The sequence below is a fragment of the Ochotona curzoniae genome, unplaced genomic scaffold, assembly GCF_017591425.1.
Source record: "Ochotona curzoniae isolate NIBS_2020 unplaced genomic scaffold, NIBS_Ocur_1.0 contig_3527, whole genome shotgun sequence".
Classification (NCBI taxonomy): domain Eukaryota; kingdom Metazoa; phylum Chordata; class Mammalia; order Lagomorpha; family Ochotonidae; genus Ochotona; species Ochotona curzoniae.
Genome location: NW_024465897.1, coordinates 753,290 through 770,262, shown reverse-complemented (window position 1 = coordinate 770,262; position 16,973 = coordinate 753,290). Strand labels below are relative to the sequence as shown.

At 55.1% G+C, this 16,973-nt stretch overlaps 2 protein-coding genes, 1 long non-coding RNA gene and 8 other non-coding genes across 16 annotated transcripts; all 11 read right to left on the bottom strand.

Moving 5' to 3' along the window:
* Positions 1–148: 148 nt before the first annotated feature.
* LOC121157584 (testis-expressed protein 54-like) lies at positions 149–618 on the bottom strand. The gene is made up of 2 exons (XM_040981870.1): positions 546–618; positions 149–433 (listed from the first exon to the last, which is right to left on the bottom strand). The coding sequence occupies exons 1-2, from the start codon at positions 616–618 to the stop codon at positions 219–221; spliced, it is 288 nt and encodes a 95-aa protein (XP_040837804.1). The 3' UTR covers positions 149–218.
* Positions 619–733: 115 nt separating this feature from the next.
* WDR74 (WD repeat domain 74) lies at positions 734–6,064 on the bottom strand. 4 transcript variants are annotated; one of them, XM_040981906.1, is made up of 12 exons: positions 5,984–6,064; positions 5,781–5,887; positions 5,567–5,688; positions 4,854–4,856; positions 3,976–4,051; positions 3,737–3,883; positions 3,501–3,602; positions 1,914–2,014; positions 1,770–1,825; positions 1,412–1,557; positions 1,217–1,273; positions 734–996 (listed from the first exon to the last, which is right to left on the bottom strand). In XM_040981906.1, exons 1-12 carry the CDS (start codon positions 6,045–6,047, stop codon positions 814–816), a joined length of 1,164 nt encoding a protein of 387 aa, XP_040837840.1. In that variant the 5' UTR covers positions 6,048–6,064; the 3' UTR covers positions 734–813. The 4 variants fall into 4 exon arrangements, with proteins under 4 accessions (XP_040837840.1, XP_040837838.1, XP_040837839.1 ...); XM_040981904.1 differs by lacking the exon at positions 4,854–4,856 and having other exon boundaries at positions 3,952–4,051; XM_040981905.1 differs by lacking the exon at positions 4,854–4,856.
* Positions 6,065–7,155: 1,091 nt separating this feature from the next.
* Positions 7,156–7,346, bottom strand: LOC121157666. The gene has a single exon (XR_005884086.1). It is a non-coding gene; the product is annotated as a U2 spliceosomal RNA (small nuclear RNA).
* Positions 7,347–14,299: 6,953 nt separating this feature from the next.
* On the bottom strand, positions 14,300–16,848 carry LOC121157608. Of its 3 annotated transcripts, none has more exons than XR_005884077.1 (7): positions 16,500–16,848; positions 16,233–16,304; positions 15,994–16,044; positions 15,639–15,663; positions 15,364–15,406; positions 14,898–15,191; positions 14,300–14,695 (listed from the first exon to the last, which is right to left on the bottom strand). It is a non-coding gene; the product is annotated as an uncharacterized LOC121157608 (long non-coding RNA). The 3 variants fall into 3 exon arrangements; XR_005884078.1 differs by having other exon boundaries at positions 14,300–14,674; XR_005884079.1 differs by lacking the exon at positions 14,300–14,695 and having other exon boundaries at positions 14,755–14,933; positions 15,136–15,191.
* Positions 14,457–14,582, bottom strand: LOC121157669. The gene has a single exon (XR_005884089.1). It is a non-coding gene; the product is annotated as a small nucleolar RNA SNORD22 (small nucleolar RNA).
* Positions 14,778–14,845, bottom strand: LOC121157668. Its single transcript, XR_005884088.1, has one exon. It is a non-coding gene; the product is annotated as a small nucleolar RNA SNORD31 (small nucleolar RNA).
* LOC121157667 lies at positions 15,001–15,070 on the bottom strand. Its single transcript, XR_005884087.1, has one exon. It is a non-coding gene; the product is annotated as a small nucleolar RNA SNORD30 (small nucleolar RNA).
* LOC121157676 lies at positions 15,255–15,319 on the bottom strand. Its single transcript, XR_005884095.1, has one exon. It is a non-coding gene; the product is annotated as a small nucleolar RNA SNORD29 (small nucleolar RNA).
* LOC121157670 lies at positions 15,474–15,598 on the bottom strand. Its single transcript, XR_005884090.1, has one exon. It is a non-coding gene; the product is annotated as a small nucleolar RNA SNORD22 (small nucleolar RNA).
* Positions 15,732–15,807, bottom strand: LOC121157677. Its single transcript, XR_005884096.1, has one exon. It is a non-coding gene; the product is annotated as a small nucleolar RNA SNORD28 (small nucleolar RNA).
* On the bottom strand, positions 16,376–16,450 carry LOC121157678. The gene has a single exon (XR_005884097.1). It is a non-coding gene; the product is annotated as a small nucleolar RNA SNORD26 (small nucleolar RNA).
* Positions 16,849–16,973: the final 125 nt, after the last annotated feature.

Below are 16,973 nucleotides of genomic sequence, written 5' to 3'. Positions count from 1 at the left end.
GCACGCCCCTGCCTCGACGCAAGCGCAACTCGGACCTCTCATTGGCTGGGCTGCCATCGGGGCCCCGCCCCGTGGGGGCGAGGCTTAAAGAGCCCGCAGCCTCCGCGGGGCCCGACCCTTCGCCCACAGAGCAGACAGCACACGCCAATTCGTCGGGCCGGTCCACGTTAGAAATTTTATTCTCTGAGGGCTGGGGCGCACTGAGAGCAGGCCTGGGCTCATCCCTTCTCCGGCTCCTCCCGGCTCTCCTCCGCCATGTCCTCCGGGATCGGGCTCTCCCGCTTCTGGATGGGTCCCGAGTGCTTCTTGCTGCCCCGCGAGGAGCCCCGGCGGCTGAACAAGGACAGGCGCCGCCACAGCACGGTGATCAGAAGGCTGTCGTTGGACTTGTGATTCCGGTGGCCTGGGGAGTCCAAACGGACCGCTTGGGCGCCTGCGGGGACGAGCCTGTTGGGTCTCGCCTCTCCCCGGGACCGCCCGCCCCGGCCTCCTGGGCGGTGCCCCCGGCGCCTCTCCCCTCCCCAGCCGCGTCCTCCCTGCCCTACCGCCCCCAGCCTCCTCGAAGTCCCTGGCCTGCTCGTCCGTGGCCGCAAAGTCCTTGTCCTGGCAGCAGCCCATCGCCCCGCGCGGCCCGACTCCGCGCCCCGCGGCCGGCCTGCCCGGCTCCAGGCCTGCCCGGCTCCAGGCCTGCCCGGCTCCAGGCCCGGCTTCTGTGACGTCCCCCCAGCCAGCCAACCCTCTCCATTCTCCCCTCACAGAAGGCCGGGGGCACGGTGGGGGCCGGGATGTTTATTTACAAAGTGGGCACAGGTGTTAGGGGCTGACGGAGCCGGGGCGCTTCTTCTTCCTCCGCCTGCTCTGGGGAGCCCCCAGTGTGGGCTCGGAATCGGGGAGCTTGCGCTTGGCCGCCGCTGCCTCCAAGGCCGCCCAAAGCTCATCGGTCTCCGTGTCCTCTGCGGGCAGCTCCGCGGGCTCCGGGGGCTCGGGGGGCGCGTCCTGGGGCAGGGGAAGGGAGCAAAGGGGTGAGGCCATCCTGCCGAGTTTCCCGGCAGCCACTGCTGGGCAGGCCACTCTTGGCAGTCTCCCTGTCACAACTGCTAACGCCCAGCAGAGAAATGGAGGATCTCGGCAGGACAGGCCCCAACCGCGTCCCAGCTGCCTGCCCCACCTCCCGGCTGTGACCTTGGCTCCCACGTTCCCAGTCCTGGCTGCTCACCTCCCAGTTATCCCTGCCTGACAGGAGCAGGCAGTTCAGCTGAGACTTGAGATAAACCTGCAAGCAAAAGACTTGGGGTCACTAGGTGCCCGGCGGCTGCCAGACACACCAACAGGGGTGAGGAGGGAGGGCACACAACACGGAGCTCCTGGAGATGGCACGTTCAGAGAAGGGTCCAGGGCACAGGGCTCTCACCTTATGCTCCAGGCCCCGTGGGTTCCGGATCCTGTGGATCCTTAAGACCCTGTCCAAGCCGCAGGAAGCCAGCAAGGGTTTTGAAGGGTGGCACTGCAACCCACGGACGCTGCCCGCCAGTCCCTTGAGACAGCCCAACAGGCGCCCTGGAGGAGTGGGCAGACATCAGTGCTGGCTGGTCAGCCAACTACAACTGAGTCAGCAGTGTTTCCGTTTCATTCAGGAGTAGTCACACAACTTCGGATGAAGCCAAGCTTTGCACTTGGGCAATCTGGTGCCAGGCAGCAAGCTTCACGGCTCCCCAACTCCAGCTGAGGGGAGCACCCCGCCCTCCTCCCCACACCCCCAGTAAACTGACCTTGCCGCAAGTCAATTTCTGCCAGCTGCCCATGAGTGTTGCCGACAATCACCGAACTGAGGAGGAGACCCAAGGCGTGAGGGGACTCAGCAGAAACCTGCCGAGGTCTCCCCAAGCCCCACCCGATCCCCTCGGCCCACCTACTTGCCCTCAGGAGTGAGGGTCATGGCCGTCAGTGGGTACTCTCCGTAGGTGGTCTCCAGGACTGGCCGGCGCTGTGGGGACGCTGGGTCGTAGACGCGGACCTTGAGGAAGACTAACATCACAGTGTGCCCTCAGCCAGTGCACTGCCCTTGGGCACCTGTGCCCTGCTCCCAGACAGGCTTTGCAGCGGAAGGTCCCTCACAGGGAGCTCTGTGTAATGGGAGGGGAGCCGCTTGGGAGCGAGCATGGAGAGGATGGCAGTGTGTGTTGGCGAGTGTGTGTGAATACTCCACATCCCCTGTATTACCCAGCCACGTGCAGGAGCAAAGCAGACGACACATGTGCGGACCATGTGGCGACCAGCACCAGCTCCCATTGAGTCTCAGGACTATTTTTTTTTTAAACTTTTCATTTTGTTATTCAGAGATTTACTTATTTTTTGGCGCCAGTGCAATAGGCTCAAGCAGTGAATTCTTCCCCTTGCAATGCTAGCATCCCATATGGGTGCCAACCTGTGTCCCAGCTGCTGTACTTCCCATCCAGCTCCATGCTTATGGCCCAGGAAAGCAGTGGAGGATGGTCAAAAGCAAGATGTTGGGCCCGGCGCGGTGGTGTAGTGGTTAAGGTCCTCGCCTTGCACGCCCGGGATCCCATATGGGCGCCGGTTCTATCCCCGGCAGCCCCACTTCCCTTCCAGCTCCCTGCCTGTGGCCCGGGAAAGCAGTCGAGGACGGCCCAAAGCTCTGGGACCGTGCACCCGCGTGGGAGACCCAGAAGAGGCCCCTGGCTTCGGATCGGCATAGCATCGGCTGTTGCACTCACTTGGGGAGTGAATCATTGGACGGAAGATCTTCCTCTCTGTCTCTCCTCTGTATATCCGCCTTTCCAATAAAAAAAATAATAATAAATAAATTTTTTTTTTTAAAAAAGCAAGATGTTATTTGAAAAGCAGACTTACAGAGATAGGAAGATCTTGCATTTTTTGGTTTACTCCCCAACTGGCTGCAATGCCTAAACCTGGACCAGTCCAGAAGTGGGAGTCCAGACTTCCGGCTCTCCCATGCAGGTGCAGGGTACCAAGAACTTGGATTACCCTCCATTGCTTTCCCAGGCATGTTGGCAGGATGGATGTGGACCAACTGGGACACAAACTGGTGCCCATTTGGAATGCCAGAGTTTGCAGGTGAAGAATTAGCCTGTTGAGCCACCACTGCCCCAAGCCAGGGTTCCGAACAAGACAAGTCCTTCATGTAGCGCTGAGGCTGGAGATGAGTCAGGCCAGCGTCTGGAAGCCCATCAGAGGGGCTGCAGCAGGCAAGCCCGATGTCTGTTGATGACAATGCACTCTCCAGATCCCTCTGGGAAAGGGCACTGCCTCCTTTCTTACACGGGGGAGGGAAAGAAGAGCCACTCTTCAGAGGACACCGTCCTAGACTGCAGCGAGGGAAGTCCCAGGCTCTGGGACAGGAGTGCATGGCCTAGAGCTCAGCTGGCGAGGAGGCCGAGGAGGCCATGCCACACCACAGGGACCCATTCTGTCCAGGGCGGCCGTCAGCCACAAGGAGGTGGGGGTGGACGCTCTTGTACCTGGTGGTACCCTGTGCAGGTGACAAGCTTCTGAGACCCGGGTAGGAACTGGATATCCTGGTCCCAGATGGGAACACGCAGGTCGAGCCAGTCATTCCGCACCTGGCAGGAAGGGAAAGTGTGGATCAATCTCGTGAGACAAGCAGGAGTCCCTCCCTGTGGTCTACTGGTGTGACTCAGTCCCTGGTCACAGCCTCCAGGAACTCAAGGGCAGCCCCTCCCTGCCCTCCACTCACATTCTTGGCCCTGAACACAGGTTCCGGAGACCCTTGCAGGTCCCACACCTTCAGTGCATTTTCCTTCCCGCCTGTGGCGACCACATGGGGACGTCCTGGATCCTGCCGCATCCGACACACCCCAGGGCCCACGCTCAGTTCCAGAAGCTGACAAGGGGAGAGGGAATTATTTCCAGGGTCCTCATCCTCCCTCCCCTAAAGCCCTCCTCAGGCACCTGCCCGGCCCAGGGGAGCCTCACCGGGTCAGGAGAGGCCTCCTTGTCACTGTCACGCCAGACCCGGAGGATCCCAGAGTCCACACACGTGATGAGGGAACTGTGACAGGAGGAGAGAGTTGGCAAGGTTTTTTGTTGTTTTGTTTTGTCTTATTTTGTATTTGAAAGGCAGATTTAGAGAGGCAGAGATCTTGTACCCACTGGTTCACTCCCCAAACAGCTGCAACAACCATAGCTAGCTGAGCTGAAGCTTCTTCCAGGTCACCAATCTGGGTGCAGTGACAAAAGGACTAGGGCCTCCTTCTGCTACTTTCCCAGACATAGCAGGCAGCTGGATCTTTAGTGGAACAGCCAGGACTCGAACCGGCACCCATACAGGATGCCACTCTGAGAAATTAAAAGATACTGCATTTGACCCTGTGGTTAAGATGCCGATGAAGACACCTGTGTTCCCATGGCACAGCACGGTAAGCCTCTGCCTGCAGCACTGGCTCCCATCTTCTGCTGGTGCTGCCATGGGAGGAAACAGGTGACAGCTTACAATGATTGGGCCCCTGCCACTAACCAGGGAGACCTGGATTAACTTCACATTTCCCCACGTGGGTGCCAGAGATTACCCGCTACCTCCCCATTACCAAGAAGCAGAAAGTGGGGCTACACGACCTGAACCCAGGCACTAAGACAGGGGACCTGGGGGCACCAGACAACCCACCTACTGAGTCAAACACTCAGAATCAAGACAGTAACTCTGAAAGGACGGAAGTGGGGCTGATCTGGATTTCAGCTTCCTCTCTCGAGTTCTGGAAGTCTCTTTTACAAAATACTCCTGCCAAGAAGCTCCAGGGAGTTTCTTCCCGGATCCATGAATTCTGGGCCCGTAGGCTCTCGGTGCACCTGCCCACCCGCTCCCTCTGTCTGGGTTCAGGTTGTGGCCACAGTGTCTTAACCGTTCTCTCAGCAACCCATCCTGCACACTGTACACTCCTACAGGCTCATGGCCCTGATGGGGCACTTCCAGCTCAAAGCCCATCGCTGCCCTCCATCTACAACGCAAGAGTGCAGTTCTCTCAACCTCACATCAAAAGCCTTTTCTGTGGCGTCCCTGCATTACGCCACACGCATCTGATACCATAATGCTTCCCTGCTGTCACGGCTCAGTGCTAAGGCAGCGCCTGTACCGCCTGTATTCCACATGAGTGCTGCTTCGAGTCCTGGCTGTTTCTATCTGGAATGTAGCTCCCTGCTCACGCGACTGGAAAAACAACGGGAGGGTGACCCAGGTGCTTGGGGCCAGGTCACCCTCACCATTACCTCCTTGTATCATTCGACTTGGGCAGCCTCACCGCTCTGTTGGGGGCTGTCAGCGTCCACTAATTTCACGATCCCCATTATTACTAAGAGACTCTCCCGGGATTGTCCCCAACGCTCTAATGCATCAAGAGGAAGTCACCTGGCACAGAAGCTTCTCCCGCGGTCTTTGCATCACCCCGGCCAACATCCCAGTACCGAGGGAAGGCAGTCACCAGGGGTTGATGGCATGCATGCATTCGGCGACCCAGGGAACTCCGCATTTCCCTGCCCCGCCCCCCAAGTCCAGGCAGGAGGCGGCTCTTACTCGTCGGCCTGGGCGAGGCCCCGGAACGTGCCCTCGCCGCCGGGACAGCGCCTGTGTCCCTGGAACGCGCCTTCCTCGGTCCCGAAGCGCTTCACCGTGCCGTCCGCGCAGCCCAGCAATATCTGCGCGCAGGAGCGGGCGTCAAGGCGTGCGAGGTCCCCGCCCGAGGCCTCCCCGGCCATCTCCCGGCCATCTCCCGGCCATCCCCCCACACCTGGCTCTCGCCGCCCGCGCCCCAGCACAGCACGCTCACGGCCTCCTCGCGCCGCGGCTGGCCGGCCGCCGTGAAGTTGGTCGCCTGCTTCCGTTGAAGGTTCACGCCTGCGGGATCCAGACATCAGCCCCCCGCAGGACACGGGCGGGGGACACCCGCTGTCCCCGAGCCCTGACCCTCCCAGACACCCACCCGTAACGCACCTTTCAGGATCCCGGTCTCGGTGCCGACCCACACATGATTCCAGCGAGCCACGGCGGCCGCCATGACGGAAACCGGAAACGGGGAGCTCACTTCCGGCGCAGTGTGCCGTCACCAGTAGGGGCCGGGCGTCATCCGGATTAAGCCGTGGCGGGAAGTGAGGATTTCCCCTCCCCAAAAGCTCGGCCTGCGGAAGCCTGAGGAGCGGCCTGGGGGTCCGCAGCTCTCGGTCGTCAAGCGGCCGGACCGCGGTGGCGTCAGAGCCTTGTCCGCCGCGGGCTCGGTGCGCACTCTCAGCCCGGGACCCACTCACCCAGGGCGGCCGGCCGCTGGGTCGGGGGACAGCTCCGGCCGCCGCGGGGCCTTGGCGAGTGACCCAGCGAAGGAAGAGCTGCCTCCGTCTCTGCTTCGCTTGTTTTCTTTCTCGAGTAGTGTTAAGCCACAATGCGGTGGTCCACGTAAAGCCCCCGCCTTGAACGCACCGGACCCCGTCTGGACCCCGTCTGGACCCCGTCTGGACCCCGGTTCTAATCCCGGCGGCCTCACTGTCCCTCTGCTTTTGTCCTGGGAAAGTTATAGAGATCTTTCCTTTCCGTTTTTCCGACTTTGCGCGAACATCTAGAATATCCTGGCACACCACATTACAAGCAAGCATCAAACGTGGTAAGGGCAGGAGGAGGTGTCATCGCTTTCGTCGTTTTTCTCACTTTGATCAAAATAACTTAGTTGATTAGGGCACAGAATGTCAAGGGCTACAGAAAAATAAAACCATGGTTTTCACATTTTATGTGTTTATTTTTTTGCATCTGGGAAGTAGGAGAAAGGAAGACCTGCCCGCCGCAGATCGCAGGATCTCTGACCTGAAGGATGCTTTTTCAAGGTTCTACCTCGGTGGTTTTGGTTGCTCAATGTTTCTGATTTAATGTCGCTACTGCAAATACGACTAATTTCTCAGTGCCCACTAGCTGATGCAACCCAACATAAATTCCCCTATTCCCCAAACACGGATATGCAAGTTTTCCTTTTAATCCTGGGTGTTACTTGTGGTTTTCTAAAGATAACAACTCCAACAAAGAGGTTCTTGAAAATGAAAGCATTTTAATAGACAGCAGAAACAGAATAAACTAAAAGTAACGACCACATATTCTTTTTTTTAACCAGCATTGTTCCCCCGGAGGGGTGCACCGTTCCTGGAGGTACTGCAATACCAGGTCGATGCGTGGAGTGGACGGAGCAAGCTCCTATTCCAACTCCTAGTTCCAAAAATCCATTTAATATATTGTCCTCGGATAGAGGACGTATCAGATATTAAACTGATAAGAACAGATACTACACTTGATCTTAGCCAAAAGGCCGAGAAGCGATGCTAAGTAGCTGGTCCTCGAGGCGGCCCTGCCGTTACTATACCTAACTCAGTTGTGGTGCGTTTTCAATCGTATCGAGTAAACCAGTTTCTGATAAATTAATTTTTTAAAATTAATGTTTCATTAGTTTTTAACCTATAAGAAGAAAGATATTTAGAGAAAAGAGACCTTAAATAGAGTCCTTTGCTGCTTCTCCAGCAGGCTTGTTGCTCGGTCTATTCTACATAAACCCCGCCCCGCTCGTTTACAGTCTCAGGATTGGTCCTCTTGCTATTCCGGATTGTAATTTCCGCGCAGCCTCAGTCTCTTCTGGAGTGACCTGCCTTTCTCTGGAGCGACAGGGAACTCGGTGTCAGTGTGAGGCGTGTTTCTTGGGTTCTAGTCTCTGCTGAGTGAGGGGTCGGAGCGTGGGCTCCCCGGGGGTGCTGGTAAGAACTGAGGACCCCTCCTCAGCCCGGAGCCGCAACTCCTTCACATCCCAGGGCTTCTCTCCCGGCGCTTTTCCTTCATAGGATGCACCTCCAAAGCTGAGGAAATCCCACGGAAGCCAAGCTTAGCTGTATGCAGAGGGTTCAGACCAAGCAGGGCTGAGAAAGGACTCCGGGTCCTGCTTCTTGGAAGCTACTAAATTAGCAGCCACTCAACCTGATGTGGAAATGCAAATCTGGACTAAGTAGAGACCCCCACCCACCCCCCATCTGTTAGGTCTTTTTCCAAACGTCTCACATGGCCAGCTGGGAGGGAGCCGAGGGGTCAGGTACCTGACGGGCAGCGACGAGGCAGCCGACCCTCGCGGTCCCCCAGGCCCCGGGGAATCGGGAACTCCAACAGCTCTGATACAGGCTGCCTATCCCAACAGTTTCTGCCCTGTACACAAACAGCGTCTGCTTCTTGACTCCAGGGACCAAAGTTGTAGGTCCTCAGACACTCTACCCTTGCCTGAAGAGGGAGGGGACAGCACAGGCAACTAGGAACTAGTCAGAAGAGACAAAGCACACACCCATAGAAGCTGGGCTAGGCTCAGCACCGTTATGCTTCATATCATAACAAAGGAAGTTTTAGTGTCTAATGGTAATTCCTCGGTGCCACAAGGGTCAAGCACTAGCATCTATTCCCACAAGAAGGCTTTTGACTCCCATTTTCACTGCCCTTGGCGACCCATCAATATTTTTTGTAGCTTGTTTGTTAACTTCATGTTGACGAAAATTTACTACTTTCACCCTATTGTGGGCTGTGCTCACTGGGTCTGTATTTTAGCGGCTGTATAGTGGCATTGTAGGGCGGACTGATTTGTTCAGATATGGAGACAAAACGCTTTATGTGTCTGAGCATACGGACCAAAGATGGACTCCCAGGGAAAGAACCGAATACATCCTAACAGTAAGATGGTGGACTCGCTGACATTGTCCATGCCTACGCTGTCAGGGAACACCGCATAACAGCATGATGAACCTGTGACAGTTCATGAAGGACACCTTTTGATCGCTACCACGGTAACCGGAGGAGGACGGAGTTTGCCTCCAACCAAATCTGGAAAGGATGGCAGAATTCTGAGGGGCCCCTCTGGCTATGACCCTCCCCCGACCGTTGCACCAATGAGGGACACATACCCGTATCCCCCCCACCAATTAAGGGCCGAGGCGACCCTGTTTCCGCTTCTGTGTCAAGGAGAGTTTTAAAAGGCCCTTTCCCAAATCTTCCATGTTCTTCCTCTGCAACCTTCAACTTGACATCTGTCTGTTTGCTGCACGGGGAAGGAAAGCCCGTGACCGTGGTTCCCTGAAATAAAGGCCAGCTAAATTCTTCTTATATATTTGGCTGAATTATTTTTTCCCTGGTGGTCGACAAATCTAGCATTTTGGTGAGCGGCAAATCTAGCACCCATTGTAAAATTAGAGGGGAAATCAATGGTGTGGGAACCTTGGGGAGGGAAATGGGCAACCCCAGAGCCTATGGAACTGTATCAAACTGAAGTAAAATATGGGCCTGAAGTCCTCACCTGGAATGGCTGTCTCCAGCCATGTCTGCAGCCTACTGATTGCTGTCCTGCTCTAAGGCTTCTGTGTTGGGGCCATCGAGGTAGGGGTAGCCAGTGCAGGTAGACAGGGATGAGTTGAGACCCACAGGAGGTGTTGGGCTGGGCTGCAGGTCAGACCCCGCAGCAGCTTCTGCCACGGGAGCACCTCCACCCCCAACACCTGCCCACATATTCCCTGAAGGGCATGGGTTCTTTCCCCAGTCTCGTTGGCTTGAGCAGTACGTGCCCAATGTGGCCTCCTGGTGGCACTGTCCTATCATTTGAGCCGGCTGATACCGACCCCACTGTGCTATGGTGTGTGCCTGGCCTGTGTATGCATGTGGTGAGGGGCTGGGGGTCCTTGGATCTGTGCCTGGCCCTGTGTGTGCACATGGTGACAGGCCTGGGATCCACGCCTGTGTGTACATGGCAAGGGGTCGGGGTTGGTACAATGGTTCAACTGGCTAATCCTCTCCTTGAATGCACCAGGATCCCATATTAATGCTGGTTCTAATCCCGGTGGCCCTGCTTCCCATCCAGCTCCCTGTTTGTGCCCTGGGAAAGCAGCAGAGGATGGCCTAAAGCCTTGGAACCCTGCATCCATGTGGGAGATCCAGAAGAAGCTCTGGGCTTCAGATCAGGATCAGGTCAGCTCCAGCCTCTGCGGCCTCGTGGGGAGTGAATCATTGGACGGAAGATTCTCCTCTCTGTCTCTCCTCCTCTCTGTATAGCTGACTTTCCAATTAAAAAAAAATCTTTAAAAAAAATATATATAGGGCCCTGCGCAGTGGCGCAAGTGGTTAAGGTCCTCACCTTGCACGCCCGCCCGGGATCCCATATGGGCGCCGGTTCTAATCCCGGCAGCCCCGCTTCCCTTCCAGCTCCCTGCTTGTGACCCGGGAAAGCAGTCGAGGACGGCCCAAAGCTTTGGGACCCTGCACCCGCGTGGGAGACCCGGAAGAGGCCCCTGGCTTCGGATCGGCATAGCATTGGCCGTTGCGCTCACTTGGGGAGTGAATCATCGGACGGAGGATCTTCCTCTCTGTCTCTCCTCTCTGTATATCCGCCTTTCCAATTAAAAATAATAAAAATAAATCTTTAAAAATATATATATATATATATATCAAACAATTTGGCTGGGGTACAGGGCAGAGATTTCCTCTCTGGAGGATGCGGGAGGAACCATGTCCAGTCCCCCACAGCAGTTTTTACTAATAAGGGTCTGAGATGTCTAGCTGACGTGGCAATAGGCTAAGGTCACGTCTCCATTCCTGCTGCCCACCAGCCACCGAGACCACCAGGAGGTCCTCAGTGCCAGAGGGAGGAGAGAGGCAGGACTGTGTGAGTGCCATCTCCCTAAGCATGTTGTTCCACGTCTGCATCTAAGGGCTTTGGCCGCCTGCCGCCTGGACTGCAGAACGCCCCGGCAGAATTTGTCCCTGACTCCTCAGTCTCAATCCTGGCCGTGAGAGCCGATCCTTCGTAACCCACACGCTTGCCCGGAGCATCGCTGTGACTTTGGTGTGGACAAGCTGACTTGCTCTCTCTCTCTCTCTGGGGAAGCAGAGGAAGGATGGTTCAAGTGCTTAGGGCCACGAGGATTCCTTCCCGTGTGGGCGACCTGGGTGTAGTTTCAGGCTCCTGGCCCTGTTCTGGCTCAGACCTGGACCTCGGAGTCATTCGCATAATGAACCAGTAAATGCAAGCATTTTCTTCCACTCACTCCTCTCTGCAAATGTACCTTTCAAATAAATAAAACTTGAACAGAGGAACCCAAATCTTTGTGCCACCTTGTGCTTCATGAGCTAGCTCAGAAGCACGGAGCAGCTGGAACCAGAACAAGGCATGCTGGGTGTCTGCTTCTGCCTGAGCTGTTGAACTGGGACGGCAAGCACAACTGGAACTGAGATGCAGGATGCAGACTTCTGACATCCATTTAAAAAAGATTTATTTCTTTTGATTGGAAAGTCAGATATACACAGAGGAGGAAGAGAGACAGGGAGGAAGATCCTCCATCTGCTGACTCACTCCCCAAGTGTCTACAATGGCTGGAGTTGAGCCGATCTGAAGACAGGAGCCAGGAGACTCTTCCGGATCGCCCATGCTGGTGCAAGGTCCCAAGGCTTTGGGCCATCCTCGACTGCTTTCCCAGGGCACAAGCAGGGAGCTGGATGGGAAGTGGAGCAGCCAGGACATGAACCAGCGCCCACATGGGATGCTGGTGCTTGAAGGTTGAGGATGAAGCTGTGAGCCACCATGCTGAGCCCCAAGACATGCCTTCTTACTGCACTACAGTGTCTTCTTTCCAGCATTTATTATCAATCTTACGGTGACGGAAAGCGTGACAGATATTTTGGACTGATAATTCACTGCTTGAGGGCCGGGGAGAGGGACTGGTGTGGGTACCACAGTGGTTAGCAGGAGGCCTGGCCTTCACCAACTAGAGGCCCATTGTACGTGTTAACCAACCCCACCGTCCCAAACTGTGACACTCAGGTCACTGTAGACCATGCCAAGTGAAAGGCAGAATTATTTCTGGTTGGAAACCACTGCATTATTTCACTGATTGATTGGCCGTCTCTCCTCTGGGATGAACAAGCAGCAACAGCAAGGACTTCTCCTTTCTAGGGGTGCATTTCTGGGCTGGAGGGGAAGCAGTTTATTGACTGGGGGCTTGTGGCATTTTACGTAAAAATGAGAGACCCTGAGACTGTCTTCCATCCCCTAGTTCACTCTCCAGATGACCGCAATGGTCAGGATGGGGCTAGGCTGAAACCAGGAGGCAGGAACTTTTTCTTTTTTTTAAGAAAAGATTTATTTATTTTTATTGGGAAGGCAGATGTACAGAGAGGAGAGACAGAAAGATCTTTCATCTGCTGGTTCATTCCCCAAATGGCTACAATGGCTGGAACTGAGCCAATCTGAAGCCAGAAGCCTCTTCTGCGTCTCCCATGTGGATGCAGGGTCCCGAGGCTTTGGGCCATCCTTTACAACTTTCCCAGGCCACAAGCAGGGAGCTGGATGGGAAGAGGAGCAGCTGGGACATGAATTAGAACCGGTATGGGTTAGCAGTGCTATAGGCAGAGGCTTAGCCGGCAACATCACCATGCTGGCTGCAAGCTACTCTTCCTTCTCTCCCTCATTCCTTTCCCTTTCTTTGGCATGGAGAGGTTTATTACAAAGAGAGGGCAGGAGTGAATGTCCTTGGTGGCACCTTCCTCTTGGCTGCTCAGCTCCTCCTGCTTCCGCTTGGCCCAGATGTGCACGCCTGCTTATTGACGAACTTGAGGACCTGTGTGTCCTAGGAGAGCTTGAGCAGTTCCGTGGCACAAGCTGCACACCTCCTGGACCATGAACTTGGAGTGCTGTCAGGTGCGCGTAACGGCAGCTGTGCCTCGGCTTGCTCATGGTTCTTGGTCACCTGGTGGCCCTTGTTGAGGCCCATGGCCATGCGGTAGCACAGAGCTATGGCTGTGGCTTTGCAATCAGCAGTCTTCTTCGTCCTCACACATGCAGCCATGCACTTGAGACTTAGTTGGAATGATTTTGCCAAATGTGAATTTGCCGATTATCTACCAAGAGCTTCGCAGGGATCCTGCCTCCTCGCCCCTAGTTCTAACCCACTGCAAGTCTTGGTCCTGTATCTTGGACTGATGCAGCAGTAACTTACCAGCTCCAGAGCACCATCTACTGGTTAAACCTGTTCTCAGCTGCCCCACCTCTAGTCTGACAGCACCGATTTTGCTTGCTGTTTGTCTCTTCCACTCACTCCTGACTGTTCCCAAGTCAGCACCTGTGCTTTTCTCCACTTCCACCTCTGAACAGTGGTGCTCCCCCAGCCGGGCAGCCTTGTCTTCCCAGGACTCACCCTGGCAGTTTTGGGGCTGTCATTACTGAGTTGACCACTCTCAGACCTATCAAGCATCTGCATCAGAATTGCCTGGTGAGGACCTCTCCAACTTAAAAATGTCAGCAGCTCCACCTACTCAGTAACCAGAGTTGAGATGGCAGAAGATGCTGCTCACTTGTATTTGTTGTTCCCCACGTGAACCCGCCACAACAGCCAGGAAGCTCCCTGATGAAGCCAAGAATCCAGAACTGCAGGCCTCTCATGTGGCGGCAAGGGCCCAGCCATCTTCCAAACGAGGCCTGGAAGGACATTTTTCTGGGTGTTCATACATCATAGGACTGATGCTGTCGTAGCAAGTGGAGGATTAACTAGTGTGCCTCAACCCAATGCCATCCCCTCCAACACCTCATTGAACCAACACCTTAGCACGGACAGCAACCCTTATCCTGCCTTCCAAATGGTTCCTGTACTCCCTTCACCCCACAGCCATCTTGGTCAAGAGATGCTGCAGGTGGTGGCCCCACCCCGACTTGCATTGTGGCTGTGGACACCTAAGAATCCAGCTGTGCAGAGGTTGACAGCAATGTGCCTTGTAGGTAGCACAGCTGGGAACTCCCTATAAACTGGGGATTTGGTTAACTTGTGCTAGAGCCACCTTTTGGGATGTTGCAGTTCCTCCCACCAACTCTCCAAATTGGTAACAGAGATGTGCTCCAGCTGAAACAATGACTTGTGGACCAGAAAGGAAACCACATCTCCTGCTCAGGTGAGGTTGTTGATTGGGGAAATTGGTGGATGATCCATTTTGCAACTAACTGCTTCATAGTTGCTCTGACTTCTGTAGGCCAGTAATACTTAGGTCAAACAGCTGGGAGCAAAACATGTAATGCAAGTTCAAAATTCATCTTCCTCTGATCATACCAGTCAGACATGAATTGCACAAGTGGTTATGAAGAAAAATAACTTTATTGGAGAGCTTGCATTGACTTAAGGTTCACTTTTAATGATTTTGAGAGTTCTTAAGTCCTCAGACTTGAGAGTCCTATAAAGGGAAAAGAAAAGCATATCATGTTAGTTGAAGGAAGCACAATGCAAGGGGTGTCCGTGTCCAGAAGCTACACATTAAATGCTCGATACCTACCTTCTATATATACACGCAGCTTGTTTTTTATTCAGGCCTGGAAATAAAAAACGAGTTATCTGAGCAGGTGCCATAATGAAGTTTCTTCCTATGCACAGGCTTTGTCCCTCAGACAGTTCCTTCCGGAACGGGTTCTCCTCTTTTCCCCCAGCCAGCCCCAGTGGGTTCACCTTTGCAGGCTCTGGGACCAGGACAGGAAGTTAGACGTGGGAGTGTTTCCTCATTGGGACATCCCAGTTCAGCCCACTGGGCATTCAAGACTGCTTACCTTCACCTGCAGGTGAAGTCAGGCGAATTCAGCAGTAACACAGCTCGGCTTCACTGCAAGACAGGAAAGCACATCTGTAAAACTCTGTAAACTTCCCGGGCACAGCAGCACTTGCTAGTCTAACTACAGGCTGCAGAAGAGCCCACTGCTGGAGCTCACAGATCAGAGAGTACCTTTCAGTCAGAGTACTCAGACTGGGGCGGTAGGAACTCATCATGAGTGAGCAGCTAAGGCATTGAACAGTGCCAGAGCAAACGCTGTGGGCAAGACATTTACCTCAGATCAACTGTGGTGGTCTTCAAAGTTCTGTACCTAAAACAAAAAGATGGAGCCCATCAGGGTCACTTGCACCAAAATAATGTGCAATCTACCAAAGATGTGTTATCAGATTTCCGAGTCTCAACAGTACACCATCAGCCGAACGAGATTCCATGGAAGTCATCACGTGCGCCCAGGAAGGAGCCTGTGCCAAGCCAGTTTAGGATTTCCCGCAGTGCATGTGGCAGCCACTCACCTGGTGGAATCGCAGCATGCTGTGCACAGGGAGCGGGTCGCCAGCAGTGACAGGACCTGCAGGGGAGGAGCCTATGGTGAAGGTGCCTCCAGCAGGCCTCCCCGGTCCCACCTTGCCCAGTTTCTCAGGCGTTCACGTATTTTCATGATCAATCATAGTGAGCTAGTTTGATTCATCCCAGAAACTGCCTACTTGGTGGTGTGAGCCTCAAAAGAAAAACCAACTGACCTTCTTGCTCTGAAGACTCCGGAGAAACCCAGGCCTAGGCCACCTGCAGAGCAAAGGATTCAGTCAAGGTGGGCCTGGTGGGTACCAGATGGCAAATAACCAGGGCAATGCAACCTCAGACAGTTCCTTAAGGAACCAGTTGGCATCCCATCTCCCAGTCACCCCAGTGGGTTCACCATTTCTGGCTCTGGGATTAAACCTGGGAGTAAGACAGGACATGGATTCCTCACTGGTGCCAGACCCCAGCACGTAATGTCACACCAGTCAACACTTACCATCAGAGAACTCCACCAGGAGAGCCTGTGGAAACGGAACACGATGTTATTCCCAAATCTTCCCAGGAGACCCACGTCCTCTTGGCTAACAACTGCCATCAGAACTCTAACATGCTATTAACGGTCAAGCCTCACAGAACATCAGTTTGGTCGTCTCTAATCATCTGACAGTGATGGGACAGTTGAAGCGACAGCATGCCCTTACACACACGCCTACGCTGCTACGTTCTCTCTTCCACTATTTCAAGAGGAACAGGTGAAGGCAGCAAAAGAAGCAACCAGAATTACCACCTGCTCTCGTGATTACGTAATATTTGAGGGGACACACCACCCTTCAAGTCCCCCATCTGATTACCTGCGTTCACTCTGGCCAGCTACGGAGTTCCTCCGGACCCGGTATGAGACACTACAGACAAAAAGGGACATTATTAAGTAAGCAGCCATCGTTCCCCAAGGACCCTGGAATCCTCCCAGCACACTTCTCAGTAAGAAGTCGACATCACGGCCAGTCAGCCATATGCTTGTCATTTACATTCATCATGAAGTGGTCACCCCAGGGCCGCCCGCTCCGGTCCACGGAGCACGTGTCCCCACCTGGAGCGTCGCGGGGACGCACGGAGGTGGCCGCATGGTCCACGCAGGAGGCCTCCTCGAGCTGGACCCCATCTGTAAACAAAGAGGCCTTGCAGTCACACACCAGGCACGCAGGTACGATGCAGCCGCCGGGTACCCGCAGTGCTGCTCAGTATTCCGCTTTTTCTCCACTAAGCCCTCAGCAAGAGAGAGTTCAAAGGTGAAGTTCATCCCCGTAGCACTCCCCGCCCCGCCTAGCCAGGTTGCACATGGTTTGGGACAACTTACTGAGCAGCGGGCCGCCTCCCGAGCCTGCAAGGGCAACCTCCGAGTCCTGCAGGGAGAACCAGGGGTCAGGCGGGCACGTGGGGCGCGCCGAGCAGCCCGGGGCTGGCAGCGGCCGTGCAGGCCCGGCTCCTCAGAGTTACTTGTCCTCACGGAGCTCAGCACAGGTCTGTGAAAGGGTCCTCATCACAGGGAGGGCCGCCCGCCGCCATCTTGTCCCCCGCGACTCCCCGCGATCCTTCCCGAAGCCTTTAAGGCCCAGGGGAGCAGGCCCTTTCGGGCCTGGCCTCGACAAGGGACCATGCAAAACGCCACAAGGCAGCGGCTGATTCCATTCCCAAGTCCACACCACCCAAAAAGCAAGATCTCAAACCACCCAACTTACCCGTGGGAAAACGGAGAGAAAACGAGACCGATCCCCCCGCCTGCAGTCGCTTAAATAGCATCCCGCAAAGATCCATGGGATGTAGGGGCGGA